The following is a 17,971-nucleotide window of genomic DNA, read 5'->3' on the forward strand; positions in this document are numbered from 1 at the left end:
CATTGTTTTCAGATCGAATACATCGCGTATTTCATCATTTACCCGCTATAAATGCCTCAGATGACATTAATTCAGGCACTAAACGTTATTCCTTTGCGTTCTATCATCGACTCATATTTTGATGATTTATTGCCCCACGTATGTGACGCAATACCCTCTCTTGAACCCATAAGTGCACGTTTAAACGATAAATCTTGGCAGTCAGGGTGGAAGGCCCTTTTCAGGTCTCTCCAGGTACGGTGCAGATTCGTGTCACTTGCTTATCGCCGTGCGATACCTTCTCAGATATATTCTGTATGTCGAATGATATTAAATTCATAAAATATATATGAAATTTATAATTATATGTATGCATGTATATATATATATATATATATATATATATATATGTGTGATTGTATTTCCAGAAATAATATAGTCTTGCATCTGACGTTAATATCATAGAAGGAGGAAATTAATCGACTGTCGGAAAGAGATTAAAACTTTCTGCAATAATTAATACATTCTATCGAATGTATGTACAACTTAATGAGTAGAATTAGTATGCTTCACGCAATTGTTAATTTTATGGTTAGTATCTGTCAATTGCTAATTAGCGTCGATATGACAATCGATAATACTGCTATAAATTTGTGGCTTTACTACTCGAGTATAAGCCAATTGATTCTTTCGACGCTAACAAACAATGTGACAAATACATGGCTAAAACATTAATCAATAAGCTATAAATTTGCTCCGCGATATCAAGTAATAACCGCGATATATTTTTTAGCTAAACACACATATATGAGAAATAACGTTCGGAAAGAGTTTTGCTTTAGCCGATATAAATCCATCATTACATTTAATTTTTAAATATATAGCGTGAATCGCCATTGATTGCGTTTATACTGGGCCCACAATTATCTCTTGTAAATTCGATTCTCTATTCGAATTGTTCCCATATATAGGGAACGTAGAATAGATATTTTTTTGAAAATACAATATTGAGTTGAAAAATAATATATACAGCGTCAATCGCAAATCGACATATTTTTCATTTGGCCCTCCTTGGTTCGATGATGCCGCGATTTGACTTCAAGCATCCTGTGCGGGTAGGTATAGATTTTGCCGGGCAAGATTTCCAGTCAGCTCCAAGTCAGGATTGACGCCAGTCGGAGCGATTTATCAGAATAATGCACACGCCATTACCCTCGTGTCCCCACCTTAACCGAGATCTTGATTTCGCGCAAAGTTCCATGTAAGGCTCCGGTTTTCTTTACTTACTCCCTCGTAACTTTCAATCTACGAGCTGCGATATTATTGCACAGATCGTCTCTCGCGTCAAAATGTAAAAAAACCGTGTCTCACATGTTTAGGTGGTTTTGCTGAGAATCGTGGAGTAATGAGTAATGTAGTCGTAGTTAAAAAATTAAAATAGAGCGATAGAAAATATGCTACTGTCAAGATATGTATGTTATATACATATATGATGTGATTAAAAATTTCAAAGTACTTGCGGAAATTAATTGTCGTTAATTTTTTGATTCTCTTTTCTCTTTCTTTATTTGTATCTTTAATTTGTTGGTATTCTCGTAATTAATTATGTTAAATAATAAAAATAAGAAGGCTCTAATATAATAAATAAGTAAATTAAAATCTTTTTTATTGAAGATTCAAAAAAGGACTAAAACGTTTGACAATTAAAGAATAAAGAAACTATTAATTTATGCACTTTAATTATTGCTCATTACTTTATATTCTATTTAAATTTACTTAATTATTTTAATTATTATTATAGTCTCTTAAATCATTTGATAAATTTATATACATCATTACACATATACACACACATGTCAAAGTTTCTCTAATCTAATCTGTCAAATTATATATGTATATATATATGAGTTGAAATCTGAAGCACTTGGAAGCAACCAAACGAATGGGGATGTTGTCGTGGACACGGCTACCGTGCATTTGTTTGGTCGTTCCGCGTCGACCGGATCATATTAATCTACTGCTAATGAGCGCCCTGATTAGCAGTAAAGACGAACGAGTTTTATCTCCAAGATACAGAAAACGACCTCATTATGAATCAAGTCAAATGTGCTTCGTAGTCGGCTTAATATTTAATCCGTCTCGAATCGCTCCATCACCTCCGATACTTTTCCAATCTGGAGAGAGGATTAGACCGCGTTCATATAAAGGCGCCTCGTAAGAGTTGGAACGTGGAGTACGCGTCAGAAAAAGACGTTTCTGCTAATGGCAAATAATTTAATGGAAATTGAAAATCATTATTTCGCGTTTGACGCGATTGGCAATGAAAGTTTCAAAATGGTTTATTTTATAAAAATTTATTTCGCGGTGTTTTAAAGTCGATTAAAAAATTATAATCGCTTCAAAATTATATAGAGTATTTTTCGAATAATTTTGTACTGTGCATAAATTATTAAATCTATGTATATGCTGATATTTTTTAAATTGCGATATTTTTTTCGACAGAAGCGATAATTATCGAGTGCATTTATGTACAATTTTTTATATTATTTTAGGTAAATAAAGTGGACGAGTTGTGATCGTGACGATAGCTATCTTCGAGTTACAAATAATTAGTTAATCGCTCGCGCTGGAGATTGTTTTATTTTAAATGTGCAGAAAAGCACACGTTGGGATCTAACAAGCGGCTTCATGGCCGATCCAAAGTGTTTGATTCCCCCTGTCCCCTTTCGCGCGCTCGTCTTCGTTTCTGCCTGGACTTTTACACGTGCCGTACCATTAATCGTTCGATTAAGTCGCCTGATAACTCCTTCTCGAGCTCAAATCTTGTTCGCGTACCGCCAGCCGGCGCCATAACTCCCTAGTTGTAAGCCGCATTACAGGCTTTGGAGGAAGAACCGTATAGAGGAAGATCCCGGTGGAACTACGACCGCCTACCTGGAACATCACAGCCGCTTTTTCACGCCGCGATTTTTATTTTTTATTTCTGCAACGCGCGTATGTCGCGAAATTATTCTCGAGGGTGAAACATAAAAACAGCTCGAGGAAACATTCGGATAACACGAAAGTACACTCTTATAGGATTCAGAGACTGGGCAGAGTTGCTCCAAACATAAATTTCATTAGTCTTTCGAATGTAGATCTGTACAGTTTCCAATTAGGTGAATAAATGGTAAAATGCTCGAAGGTAAATGATACGCGGATCGGATCGTGACGCATAATTATTAATTGTACATTTTTATATTCGAGATACCTGAGAACGAAATTCTTACGCAATAAATGGAAAAATAAAATAAAATAAAATATAAAAAATATGTGTCTCTCTTTTCTATAAATATATTTCTATACGCAAATGAGAGATACAAATATTGAATTTCCGATAGCTTCGTACAGCAGATCCGAATACCATCCGTATGAATGTCATCTGGTTGAAAATAGTCCTTCGGAACGGAAGCAACAAATAATCGGTCGAGGTGTGGATGTAAACTGCGCGCGACGTGCACTCGTCATATTGGGGGAGAAAGAAATAGCAGGAGAAAGAGGACGAGAATGGATGCAAGCGAAGATCGGTAGAGACAGGAAGAGATGGAAATATTCTGGGGAGCGAGCTTATGCGAGTGTATACGTGGACGCGCCCCATATAATCCCGACGATGCCTCTCCAATCTTCTCTCCGCCTTGGAGATCATTCTTGATCCGCAACGAAAAGTCATTTTCATGCAACTACGGAACGCTTATCATTGCGTTTGTCGTTCCGAGAGCGCGCGTGATTTTCATAAATGTGGCATCGATTTATTTCATAGATTTATCTCTCATAAATCTCATAAATGTAGGATGCGTATCTCGTTCTTGACTATTTACAAGCATATTAATATTTAATTTATTACCTCGATATTTCTGAAAGATTTTAACAAGATTGTAATGTGACATAATTTTTACGAGAAGACAAAAATAAATAATTTTTATTATTATGTAATAATATATATATAAGTAGTAAATACAAGCATTTTATTATTTATATAATTTATTATTAATTTATTATTTATTTCTACAAATCCATTTTATTTATAACTATTTAATATTTAGTTTTAATGTTCACTTTTAGTGCTTATTTTTTGAGAATATTATTTGAGAAGGAAAATAAAGCGAGATTTTATAAAAGATATAAACATTCTCATAATCGTCATCCATACGCAGTTTATAATCATATGTCCGAATTTGCCGTCCAAAGCAAACCATATGTCGGACACCGCTACGATTTATTGCGTTGACACGTGTCTCTGTCGCGTACTTCATTCTTTCGTAGTTCCCCTCTCTCTTAACGACGATTAAAATATACTTTCGTGGATAGAACGATCGAGTTTCTTAAATTTTTGTGCGTTGTTGGTTATATTTACAACATTTCTGTATTGAACGGGGGAATCTGATAAATTATTTTATGTAATTCGCGCACAATCTAAACATTATTTATATAATAATTTTATAATCCATACATTTTATATATAGGTATAAAAATAATATTTATGTAATAATTTATTTGTTTCAGATAGAACTTGAAAAGCGTGAAAGTTGCGGACAATTTTACCCTAAGAGGAAATATTTTTAATTCAAACAGCCAACGCTTATAATTCAACTTTATAAAATACCGCGTACTTAAAAAAGTGCAATTCTGCATTATCGCTCTATTTGCAGCCATTGGAAAAGGCACGTAAAAAGGAATACCCAACAACCGAGGGTTGAGTAATGGATTATATTCCTTCCTGATCGTGGGTATTAAAAAATGGTAAATGCTCTTAATGACGGCATTAATAATTGTATTCATCGTACTGCCAGTATTGACCTGAAGACACCCATACGTGGCACGCCCGCAGAATACCCTTGTAACGATCCGGTTCGCATTCATCTGGGCGGAGAGATCGTTTGTGAATGAGCGAACATTCAATGGCCGCACTTTTGATCTCGGCGTTATTAATTATCCGCAAGTAGCTGCGAACGTTTGGATCCTTTTTCCCGTTCGCCTTGAATTTCGTAAATCATCTAAACCACCCCGATTCTTGACGGGTTCATCGCCACCGACCGATCGTGTGATTTAGACGTGTCTAGTCTATAAGTGTCTCGTCTATGATATAATTTATTATTACTGTAAGATACCCAAATAAATACATACTTATATACATAAACAAGCTCTGTTTTTTAATCATTTTTTTCTCATCATTATTGAAATGATCTGTACGCGACGCACATACTCGATTGGCGGATGTAGGCGTTTCGAAGATTCCAGTTCGCTCCCTGATGGTTGATCCGAGCTAGAATCACCTACTCGAGACCGCTCGAGGCAAGTCTGAAATCGTTCTCGGTAGGTGACCTTTATCGCCTTATTAGAGGATGCACTCTCCGTACTTTATACGTCTTTTTTTTTACAATCTCTCTTATCTCTCGTACATGCGCGCTTTATCTCGATCCGGTATCGATACACACGCGGGTCCCTACCTTCGGAACCAGGCATACTTAACACAGACCGTCATTACTTAACGGAGAGTAATAAAGTTGTATTACCAATTAGCCCATCGTGCGAGCACGCGCATGAACGCGCTCTTCGCCGATAGCTTGGTGGTAGCTTATCGTAGTTATCCATCGTTTACCCGCCGCCTGCCTCGTTTCGATCCGAATCGCGATGAGGATAAAATCGGACGATCCGAGAGGGATAATCATTGTTATCTTGCGGGGGCTCTCGATGCGCGATCGATGCGCGGAAACGAGAGCGGCAGGTGAATATGCAACGTTCGCCTTGGTCCCCGTGAATATTAAACGGGCCACGGGGCCACAATTTCCTCGATGCGTTCAACAATGGATGCGCGAATAATTGTACGGCGCGCGTACAAATCCACTCATCGCGCCGCACGGTCGCCGTCCGAAAAAAAGAATCCGGAAGTACGCGCGGGACGGAGGGAGGCCGGGGCTCGACTTGTAGTTTGGCAGAGCGATTTTTATTCACAACGGGTGGCGGTAACCGAGCGGCCGTGAGGAGCGACGATGGGTAGAGGGTGAAGCAGGGGACGAGGGGGGGGGAGGACAAGAGATGGAAAGACAAACAAATGGATAAGTGTGAGTGTGTCCAGGAACGTAATTAATGGGTAGTTTGGCGGTCGGCTGGACAGCTGTCCTCTTTTTTCTACGACGACGGACGGAACCCGTGTAGCCGACGGAACGTCGCGGCAACCGAAAAGTGGAGAATGAGAAAGAGAAACGCGGAAACCTCCTCACGGTCCAACTTAGACACGGCTCCAGACATGGCGGAAGGAACAAGATGGATTACCTGACACTACCGGACAAGATCAATTGAATTTCTATTTGGACGTAACCGAGCCCGCCTCTAGGTACCCCCCTCGATCCTACGAGTCCCCCTCCCTCCCCTCACCCTCGCCCTTCTCCAGCGAGCGTTAACGTCTAATTCTCTTCCACAGTCCTGTCGTGGATCCTACAATCTCCCTATGTATATTATATTTTTTTCTGACAATAATAAAGATGGAATTTTCGACATATTTTATATATATCCGTGTATAAAGTGTTTAAAAATAGTGTATTATTTGAAATATTTTTTTATTACAAGGAGCATGTCGGAAAAATTCATTAAAAACATCTGCTGTATAATTGTTATCATGTATGCGAATCATATAAAATTTTCAATTTTTGCAGTAGAAGCAATGTACAAATAATATTATTATTTACAGTATGATCCAATTTCTGATAAAAGTATGTCAAACTTCTTACATGCATACATATACGCATTTATAAATTAATATAATTATAAGCAACCAGACTCTTGCCGGAAGTTTCCGTAAAGTAGCATGTTTGATAATTTTCGCGGTGGTCCTCTCTTAATTTTTTACGCACATTATAAAACAGCGGAGGGTCACGCATCCTTCTTTCGCTGTCTCTCCGACGGTCGAGTAATAATAAATGACTTTGGCAGTAGCTGTCTAATTACCTTCATGGACACCGCACAGATGCACGATACAAGTACTGATAATCACGTAACTTTTTTGTCACTTGTTTTTACGTACGTCGGTTGAATTTGTCGCATTCAGCTAATTAATAAAGTAACATTGCTCAAGAATACCTATGAATATTTTGTATGTCGCACATTCATCTTGAAATTTTTATTCTTTCCAATAATTTTTTTTCTTATATTTAAGAGAGAAATATCAAACCGCAATTAATTATCTATAAAATTATCTATTATTTTGTACAATCAGATATCCGATGTGATATGCAGTTTATATAATTTTTTTTATATTAATTAATTATTTAAAAGAAAAGAAGCATGCTTTTCATTATAAAATTGCTTTTCATTATATTATAAAAAAGTGAGTTTGACCATTGAATGTGTATTAAACACCATAAATGCATTCGATTGTACAAATATTAGAGTGATATGGATTGTATATATAAAATTATTTTTTCACTTTTTCTTTAAAAGCTGATATTTAAATTTTAATGCAAAATTTTAAAGAAAAAGTGAAAAAAAATTATGCGCTAATTTTGTCCGGAAGTATATATATATATATATATTACAGATACATTATACAATATACATCATAAAATACATATTTTAGATCGCATAATGAATACATGCAGTGTGATATTAAGAATCTTACGAAAACGAAACGTCTTCAACTTGTATTTAACTGACCTACGCTGACCGAAAAAAAAACGAACATAAATCAATATATACATACGAATCATGCATGGCCTTAACATCGTGCACTCCGTTACGATAACGCTTCGTCTGAATTTGCAATCGTGCGCCACTCATTTCTTAGCGAGTGTCATGTTGGCGGAACAAATGTAAGCATTTTTGCAGTCAATAACCGATTATCACGCGTTCGGCGCCTATTGTGTATCGTAGGATTATTTTTCTCGGCAGCACGCATACGTTTACAAATAATCGCATAATCATATCTAACGACCGTGACGAAGAAGCGTAATGATAACGGGCGACAAATAATGCGTGTCGGGCGACCGCTAGTGTCAATCGGCCATAATTTAGCGGCCGTAAACACGAGCGTGTCGCGTATCGATAGGGTGCAGAGCCGAATGCAGGTACAGGTGAATCGGGACGTTAACGAGCTCCTCGGCTCCGGCCGATAACTCGCTAAATACCGCGCAAGCTTATTTTGTTCACCCCCAAGAACCCCCTCGAGCATCCGCGATTTCGCGCGCTCGATCTCCGTATATATACATGTGTATGTACGCACATGTGTATACGTGTGTGTACCGGCGACGACTTCGGCCAACAAACTGGCAATGCATCGTTAGCCCGACTGGCTGGCAGATAAATGACGTGGTCGCCTCAGATCTGACGTGAATGAAGCCACGATGGCTTTACCCCACGTATATGCACCTATATGCGTGTTTATACGCGCGTTTATGTGCGCGTCGTGTGTACACACACACACACACGTATACGTATATACGTGCCGGTACACAATCTACGCCATTCCGCATCCCCCCGGTGATCGCAATAACTACCTAATGGTACATTGAACGCCTAGCCGTGTGCAGCTTTCGTTCGCATCAATTAAACGTTTTGTCGATCTCGCGTAGAATTTTAGCCTCGGGCGATTGTTCGCGCGTATTGACCGCTCCCCTTCCCCTTTCCCCCCCGCCCCTCTGTTTTTCCGCCCTCCCGCTCTCCTCCGTTAACAAGCATCGGATAAGCGAGCCGCGTTAATGATAATTGCTATCACGGCCACGTAAGTAAGTAGGTTTAATGGAATGTTTCGTCAACCTTGAAGCGCTAAGACTAGATCTAGATCCAGTTTGATCCCCGCGTGTATAGCAACGTTTATTTAACGAGAATAGATCTCGTGGGAAAATATCGATCGGTGATCACTATGATTCTCCTCAACCTACCCGATATCCGGTCGTCCAAGGGAGTATGATTTATGTAATGGTTTTCCCAACGCGCGCTTACATCATATCGCATGCTGGATCCCTAAGGCGTTATTTTTGCATACATTTACGCCGCGGCTTTCTTGCGGCCGAGGCGTAGCGTAGTTTAACGAATGAAATTTTAAACCAGTGGACGAAATGCTGAATAAAGTATTAAATAGCGGGACGTTAGAAATAGAATTTTCACCTACCCCAGCAGATTTTTCCGACACGGTGACAAAATATTTTTACGGGGGACACTGTGCAATAAGACGAATCAGATTGATTATCTTAATATTCTTTATGTATTTCAGATGTGATTCTTATGTTATTTGGTTCGCACATTTATGCATGTGTATATTATATTCGATGCGATAATATTCTCTTTTTATGGATGCATAATTATTAGTGTTCAAATTGAGTGTCATAATTAGATCGTTATCGGTATCTGAATCGTCCGAAATTATTTTTCGGCGGTCAGATGGGCAGTTTCTTAAATGTACGAAACATTTAATGTGCGTGCCAAATTTGGGAGTGGCCATTACACAGCTTACAGGAGAGGGTGGAAGTTGTCTTCCCTAGCGGCAGAGGAATCCAATGGTTTCCGGTACACGCGAAAGCCTCATTAACTTCAGCCACCCGATATACATCCCGCTTTAAAATGGATCTACTGTTCTTCGGGTAAGAACGACAAGTATAACCGACGAAAGAAAAAACAATCAACATCAATAAATATAAAAAAGGCTGATGCAAATATTTAAAATTTTTTAAATGTATTTACACATTAACGATTATTATTTTCTAAACAAATCGTTCGAATTCAAAATCTATCGTCTCACTTAGAATTGTTCGCATTAAATTCTTTTTAATCTTTTTCCAAATATATTTATCTGCCACTGAATCATAATTTAATTTAGAAAGTATCTCCCATGCGTGCAATATTAATCTCCGATTAAAATTATACTAATATACATAATTAGAATAGATATAAATGTCGTATTAATGATGGAGCGTGCATCGCTTTAATTTACAACGTTATGACGGGACATCCTACGCACACCCAACGAGAAACGTCGGCGGTTCCACGGCGGATGAGCAGCTAGCGAAGCATCGCGACGTCGGCGGACTATCATCGTATCAATGCGGCGGAGATTGACAGTCCTGGCCGTGATAAATGATATTTCCAACGTCCTCTCTCCGTCCTCCCCCCCCCTTCTTGCGTCTCTTTTCGCTGCCATTCCTTCCTACCACCGTGGATCCATCCCTGCTGAGTTCGGCTCGTCGCCGAGGGTGCCCCGGCCGAGTAGCGCGAGGAGGGAAGATATCCGCGGCGAGAAGTAAACACGTTACGCAAACAAACGCTGGATCGATAATCCCTCCCCGTCCCATTCAAAGTACACTTTATACGGAAGATTTTTTTCATTATATCTGGCGTACGAATGTTTTCTTTTATTGAATCGATTCTTCGTTAATCGTCTGAAGATAAAGATTTTTTTCATCCGCGTCTAGTCTGATTTTCTTATGAAAACACTTAGGGCTATTTCGAGGGAAACGTATAATATAATTAGAAATGAAATAATTATTAATGATTCTGAGAAAACAAATATAATGTGTGCTCATTTTATGTCAATCCTAACATTTCTCATACATTTCATGTTATTAATGATGTATTCCAAATATTAAAATGTATTATATCATGTTTTCTCTAGATTAAACTTGAATAAAAAAATATTCTACTGCAATAGCTATTTATTTATTTATTTATTTTGAATTGATCCACTTCCTTAGTTTGGAGAAAAAATAAAAAAATTTGTCAGCATCTATATTTATAATTTACCCGTACAGTTTATTTTTTCTCGAAAAATTTTTTATTTTGTAGCAAGATAGTCTGATAAAAATACGACATGAAATCAATAAAATATGAAAGAAAGATCGAGGGATTATTGCCTCTTTTATTTCTCTAGAGTGTAAAGTTATCAGTCAGACACTAAAAAGAGATTTCCTGATCTGCTTAAAAACGCTCGATTAAGAAAGCATCCTACGATGTTGACAACGTATGCAAAGTAAGAGGCATATAAAGAGATCCACGACATGTTAAGAGTTTACTTTTTGATGAATGATGAAAGACAAGCATCAATTAACGTAAAAAAAGAAACATGACGTTTAGTGCTATTATTAATTACGCATGAAATTGTTAGTAAAATATCCTATCGTTTTTGTCGTATTATGTCTCATTTCTAAAATGCTCGCTTTATTCTATCCCTATTGATACGTATTATATGTAATCAATATTTAGGAAATTACAAACAATGCAAATTATTTCTGTAATCATTGACGTAATCAAAGAAAATTATGATTAAAAATGAGTTCAAAAACTATTCTATTAAATTCTTTACAGATATATCTCAATCTAATTTGTGAAGCTAAACAAATTAATGAAATTTTACAATAAATTTTGTATTATTGTAGTTAATATAAAATCACATATGGATGCAAGTAATTTGTCATGATACGACATACACCGCAAATGAAATATATAAATCAATCGCACAATAATAGATGCCGTCTGGCTTGATCCCGATACTCCCAATTTTCCCAAATGGCTACAAATGTCGCCTCTTCCAGTAACGAAAATTCCTTACGTCGATTGTTGCTCATATGGTGGAGAATCGAACAGGGAGGCACATACATAGGCACATATGTTACTCTACGAGATGTTACCATTTTATACAATGCGAATCTATGATCTAATACATTAACTAACAATTAATATAAAATCGTTTCTTGCATCCTGTATGTGTTTTATCTGTTATAAAGATTTTTAATTTTTATACGCGCAATATATGTATATATAATTAATATAATATATGTATATATTATAATATATGTATATATTTTATATTATATAATATAATGATATAATTAAATATAATGATAAAATTAAATTATTATATAATTAATATAATATATGTATATAATATATTATAACATATGTATATATTGCATATTATATTATATATAATACATATATTTTAACTTAAAATTAAAATAGCTAGCTTGCATACAAATTGTTTTTTCTAACTGTTAAAAATAATTTTTATAAGTTTATCGTCTCTATAAGTTATTTGTAAAATTTGGGATATGTTGCGTAAATGTAGGTTAAAAGATACGTTGGAGCAACTAAAAATAAGGTTTCAGTTCAAAAATTCTCGACCAAGGTCTATTATATTAGTTCCGGTTATTTGCTTCGTTTAAAGTGAAAGTTTTACAACTTATTGTCATCAAGAACAGTCAGATCTTTTTCTATGAAAATTCTTAGCTTCGTCCTTAGACCTTGAACTTGGCTTTGTATTTGCCGACAATAGACCGTTTCATTATTAGATCAATGGGCAGACATACGACACGTTGTAAAGATTACCTGGTATAGCTTAAAATAAGAAATAAACGTAAACTGTATTTTTTTCGTAAAATAGAAAAAAATATAACACTTATAAAAATGTATATTTTGATTATAAGCTAGGGAAGAGACTCATAAGAAATAAAGACACATTTGGAAAATTTCAAGGCTGTCGTTCAGGTCATTATTAATGTCCACCGTGTCCAAGACAAGACCTCACAAGACGATGCAATCTAATACAAAATAAAAAAAAGTTTAGAAATTATATTAATCACGAAATATATTTCTCTCGCGTAAAAATATAAATGTATATATAACATAATTTATTGCAAACAAATGTAACAATTAAAAAAAAATTAAATTATTTAATAATAATTAATTTAATCAACATAATAATTAAGTAACGAGCACTAAGAGCCCAACAAACGCGGATGGCAATGCGTAAATTTTTACAAACATTAATTGTTCGCGAAACATTTTTTTAAGACATATGCACATATGCCAAGTTATAGATTCTCTTGGTTTGAGACTTCTATAACAACCCTTTTACCCCCCTGGAGAGATGTAGACAGGAAAAATATCGGGGCGAAAATTAATTTAATAATGATAAATTTTTGTATTTTAATTTTCTTCTCTCTTATATAATGTATTATACATCGGTGTTGCCAGCGAAAATAAGGTCAGTATAGCTAAAATTATTAGGAAATACTCTCAAAAATTATATATATTAGGAAATGCTCTCAAAAAATATAAATGTATATGTAACATAATTTATTGCAAGCAAATGTAGCAATTAAAAAAAATTAAATTATTTAATAACGATAATTTTTATGTTTTAATTTTCTTTTCTCTTACATAACGTATCGGTGTTGCCAGCGAAAATAAAGTCAGTATAGCTAAAATCATTAGGAAATGCTCCCAACTCCGGAACCCTCGTCCCTTCCCACAAGTATCGGCCATCGAGGATTATTATTTATTGCTATCGGCTAACGCAGAACGCATTTCGCATCCATGCGCGTGAGAGCGCGAGGCGTTCTTCTGACATCCTCCGATTCGCCATGTATGCCTAAACTCGACCGCATACGTGTGTAACGCGTGTTACGTGTGTGCGCGTGCAGACGCGTGTCCGTTCAGCCGTTTAGAATCCCCGTAGGTTTGGTCACCACTTCGAACGCATCATTAATCACTTTTTTTCGGACGCTCTTTGCTATTTATAGTTTGTCCGTGAGGCCGTCTATTATCTTCCGTTAAGGATAATTATTCTCGAACTGTTCTTTTAATCCTATCGTGACGCCTTGTCCATCGTGTTTAATCAATACGTCTCACTTAAGCATCCTAGTACTTTCCTGTTTAAATCACGACTTTGTGATCGACAGAATCATTTCGCTAAGTATATTTGTAAATATTGGTAACGCGTTTACAGTGATCTCTTGGTTAAAGACTTGTTTTCGTAACCTGATTAACCGATAAATATAGAGGTACGTTTACATTCGTTATACCCGTTAGTGCTCTAATTTTTAAATTATAATCAAGGTATAGAATCGAGAGTATATGTGTGCGCAATTTTTTAATCAAAAGGAAAGAAAATCGAGCCAGAATCGAACTATAAAAAGGAAAGAAGATATCTCAAGATTACTTTAGCAGAAAAAAATTAACTAATGAAGAAATTTATCTTATAGAAATGGCGAGAGCCAATTTCAAATCGACGTGTGCAGGATCAACGACCCTGCGAGCAAAGATGTCCCATACGTGCACATGGCACCGTGCATTGTGCGAGGTCGCGTTGGAAAGGGGGAGGAAGGTGGGGAAGCCAACGTAGATTTTGTGTCAATAGTATTAATAGTGGGAGGGGACTGTGGCACGAGCAGCAGATCAAAAATCGAATGTATATTCGGGGGTGGCCTTAACAGTGAATGAAGAGGCAGCTGACAGAGGCTGAGCCCCCCTGCGATACCTCGGATAGAGGCCAACCGAGAGACCGTACGGACTTTTGCCAAGGGTAGCTCATGCCCCCCCACCTTCGCCAAAGGACCCTATTCTGCGTAGTGCAGTGTTATAGTGCAAGTTCGTTTGTGATTTTCGGTATAGCGTAACCCCCGCCTCTTCCCTCTTCCCTTTTAGGACGAAAAGACAAGCCTGAAAGCTACGGGAAACCAGACGAGCAAACCATTTGCTTTTCGGTTCGGTTACACTGTGTACCGTACCAAAAAGAAAAGAGACTGCAGTATCAGTTTTTACGTAGCTTTCGGTATCGACGCGTGCGGACTAAACGTGTGAATATAAAACTCTGCATCAAGTTCACCTGGTTATTCGTGACAATAATGTGATTTCAGTGTACCAGTGATCGAAATAAATTTGTCGCAGTAAACTCAATTTCGTGGATAAAAACGAAAGCATTTATGCGTACTCGTGGGCGTGTGTAATAATGTATAGTGCGCGTGTAATGCGTGTATGCGTGTAATGTGTGTGCGCGTGTATACGCGCGCGCACGTTTGCAAATTACTGTGATATTATATATATATATATATATTTATATAACAATATGTCAAACCCGAACAACTATTGGGAAAATTGTTTGAGGAAGGAAGATCTCTCTTTCACATTTCAAAACGAGTCACTTCAGTCATTTCAACAGTCGATACATGATTCGCTACATCATCCACCATATCAGTCAACACATCCGCCAACACATACACTTAATGAACCATCGTACCATACACTTCAGAAGCCGCCAAGCCAACAAATACCCCTAAACTTATTCCATCCTGTGCAACGATTTGAAGAAAAATCATCCATACTGAGGACGGCTTTAACGCATGATAGGAAACCTCCAGCAGCAAATTACTATACAAATCCAGACAATTATTCACCGACTATCAGTACTAATAATCTAATCGTTTCGCGCGATTGGGAAACGTTCTCGTCCTCATCATCTAGTCAAATATCGCCGATTGCCGAGAACCAATTCAACGCACAGGAGGCATATCGGCAACAGCAAATTCCTTATGAACAAAATTACACCGATCATGCCGGCAGTTGCAATACTCCGATTTCCACGTCAAGTCGAAGACTGCAATCAAGAATGCAGGCCTTACATCTCCAAAACACATACTTGCAACAGGAAACGAATTGTAATAACAACAACGATAACAAACCAAGAAATAGACACAGAGATATAAATAACAGACACAGATTTTCTCCTCACGAAAGCCTTCCATCGTTTGCATGGGTAAATAGGACTAACGGTAAGTCACTATAATATAGTGTGTGTTGCATATATATGATTATACAAGAAGCAACAAAATTCGTGTTTTATAAATAACTTGTAGTTTCCATTTTTCATATCTATTTTGTATTTATACAAAAAATAATGGAAATGACGTGGAAAATATTTAGCAACTATATCAAATTATAATATCAAATTATTATTTAATTTTAATACACACACACACACACATATATATATATATATATAATATGTATATATATTATTAATTTTAATATATATATATATATATATATATATATAATATATATAAGTCACACACATAATTTGTAACATCACACATATATATGTTATAGTTTCAAATCAAGTAACTGGAATCGAACAAAAACGCACAAGGCAGACCTATACACGGGAACAGACTTTAGAATTAGAGAAAGAATTCTATACCCATCAATATGTCTCGAAGCAGCGTCGTGAAGAGCTCTCTCAACAACTACATTTGACAGAAAGGCAAATCAAAATTTGGTTTCAGAATCGGCGAATGAAAAATAAGAAGCTGAAAAGTGAATCACAAAATGACGTTTCTTCATCTACGACCGCAATAAATGATTCGGGAATCGATATGATTCAACAAGCGATTCAACAAGAACAAAAATCAAATATCTCGCAACAGCTGCAATCGCAACCAATTCTGCAACAATTTGAAGGAGCATATCAGGATTATTTTAACATGCAATCTTATCAGCAAGATCCGCTATCTCTAATGCAATATCACAATAATCTTTGAAAATAATAAAAATATCCAGGTAAAATATAATTCTTCATGTAAAAATTAAATTTATAAATTTATCTTAGCGAATATTAAAGCAATTATTTCGAATTCTTGGCTGGTACACTCTCGTAATTATTTTAATAAATAAATTATAATTCTTTAAACACCATTAATAAAAAACTCTTGGCAGATATTGTTGAACGCGTTCACCTATAATAGACAAGGAAAGACGAAATCACATAATTATTAAATAGTAATAATTTATTAATACGATAATATTCATATCTAGAGATTAATATAACACCCATGCTGGACTTTTTGCACTTCATAAAATTCAATATTCAATGATTACTTAGGGAACTGTTGCAATAAGGATGACAATGTAGCCAGGTAAGACTTACGTCGGCGTTTTGAAGTCATTCGAAGTAACCTTCAGAAACGCAGTATGTCGAACTCGGAACACAGTTGGTCCTTCACGCCGGTTCGTAAAGAGGGAATGCCGCGACGACCGAGATCGGGGCAGCTGACCTTGCATCACTATGATTTATAGTCGAGCGAAACAACGAGCGTTCTACAACTCAGGTATCAAAAAAGCTCGGCCGTTCACACTGCATTTTCTTCGAAACATTCTTTTAATAACATTACATTTTACGGGGAAATATTTGCACACGTCATTCTCGAAAATATTTGGACACATAATGCAAAATTCACAAACAATTTGATTAATGACAATATTCACATTTGGCAGCTCGCTATCGCTTAACTTATTAGGTATATTAGCTGTATTTTAGAACCGTTTATATTTTTTTGTTTAAAAGTTTATATAACTGACTAAATTAAAATATCATGCATATCTCGTTTTTATTAAATGCAAATATTATTATTCATCCTATAAAGAAATTTCATATTTGAAAATGACATTAATATAAAAAATTATTATACGCACAAAATTAATTGTATATTACTAAATCATTGTGTAATGTGAATAATTTGTAAATAATAATGAAATGATACAGCTATGTATAATAACAAGTTAAAGAGATATGTACATGATTTATATTTTATTAATATTGTATATATACTTATAGCTATATACATATACATATATATACATATATATATTAAAATTGTACATAAATAAATATATATGTATATAATAATCACTCCGGTCTGGGAAAATTAAAAATTAAATTCTGTGCTAATACGCTTGCTTTACATGCAATGGATAACGAGCAGAAAGGAGACTAAAAAAATGTTGATAATAAAATAGTAATATATAAATAAACTAACAGTAATATATAGATAAACTAATTTCTTTCTCTTTAATTTTCTGTGTCATTTTCTCTTCATTCGATCAAATAGAAAAAAATGGCGTAATTTGTTTGCTTATAATCATTAATGTAATTATCTAATCTTAAAAAAGCCAATATTTTTGAAATCTAAAACAGAAAATCAAAGTTAAGATTCCGATTAATTAATGTTTGATTAATGTACATAATCAAATTGAAAATTGCATTTGAAGAAAAATATTCTTTGAAACGCTTTTCTTAACTTACATATTTTTTCTATTGATCAAATAAAGAGAAAATGACAAAAAAATTAAATAAAAAGAATAGTAATTTTAGAAAAAATTATTATTTCTTATTTTAATTTATTAAAATTTACTA

At 35.6% G+C, this 17,971-nt stretch overlaps 2 protein-coding genes across 2 annotated transcripts in view; both read left to right on the forward strand.

Moving 5' to 3' along the window:
* The window catches only part of LOC105252408 (pre-rRNA-processing protein ESF2-like), an 83,891-nt gene extending 78,768 nt beyond the window's left edge, over window positions 1-5,123 (forward strand). The window contains exon 4 of the transcript XR_889303.3: window positions 4,522-5,123. The gene's annotated coding sequence lies outside the window, so the exon portion shown is untranslated. The remainder of the gene's footprint in view (window positions 1-4,521) is intronic.
* A 9,623-nt stretch (window positions 5,124-14,746) lies between these two features.
* Window positions 14,747-16,989, forward strand: LOC105252420 (homeobox protein HB1). The gene is made up of 3 exons (XM_011259770.2): window positions 14,747-15,551; window positions 15,889-16,338; window positions 16,661-16,989. Exons 1-2 carry the CDS (start codon window positions 14,849-14,851, stop codon window positions 16,317-16,319), a joined length of 1,134 nt encoding a protein of 377 aa, XP_011258072.1. The 5' UTR covers window positions 14,747-14,848; the 3' UTR covers window positions 16,320-16,338; window positions 16,661-16,989.
* Window positions 16,990-17,971: the final 982 nt, after the last annotated feature.

Source organism: Camponotus floridanus, unplaced genomic scaffold, assembly GCF_003227725.1.
Source record: "Camponotus floridanus strain SB8 unplaced genomic scaffold, Cflo_v7.5 scaffold31, whole genome shotgun sequence".
In the NCBI taxonomy this organism is placed as follows: Eukaryota; Metazoa; Arthropoda; class Insecta; order Hymenoptera; family Formicidae; genus Camponotus; species Camponotus floridanus.

Coding starts and splice junctions, on each gene's coding strand:
- LOC105252420 (XM_011259770.2), top strand. CDS start 14,849: ATGTCAAACCCGAACAACTATTGGGAAAATTGTTTGAGGAAGGAAGAT. Junction 15,552..15,888: donor ATGGGTAAATAGGACTAACG/GTAAGTCACTAT, acceptor TATATGTTATAG/TTTCAAATCAAGTAACTGGA.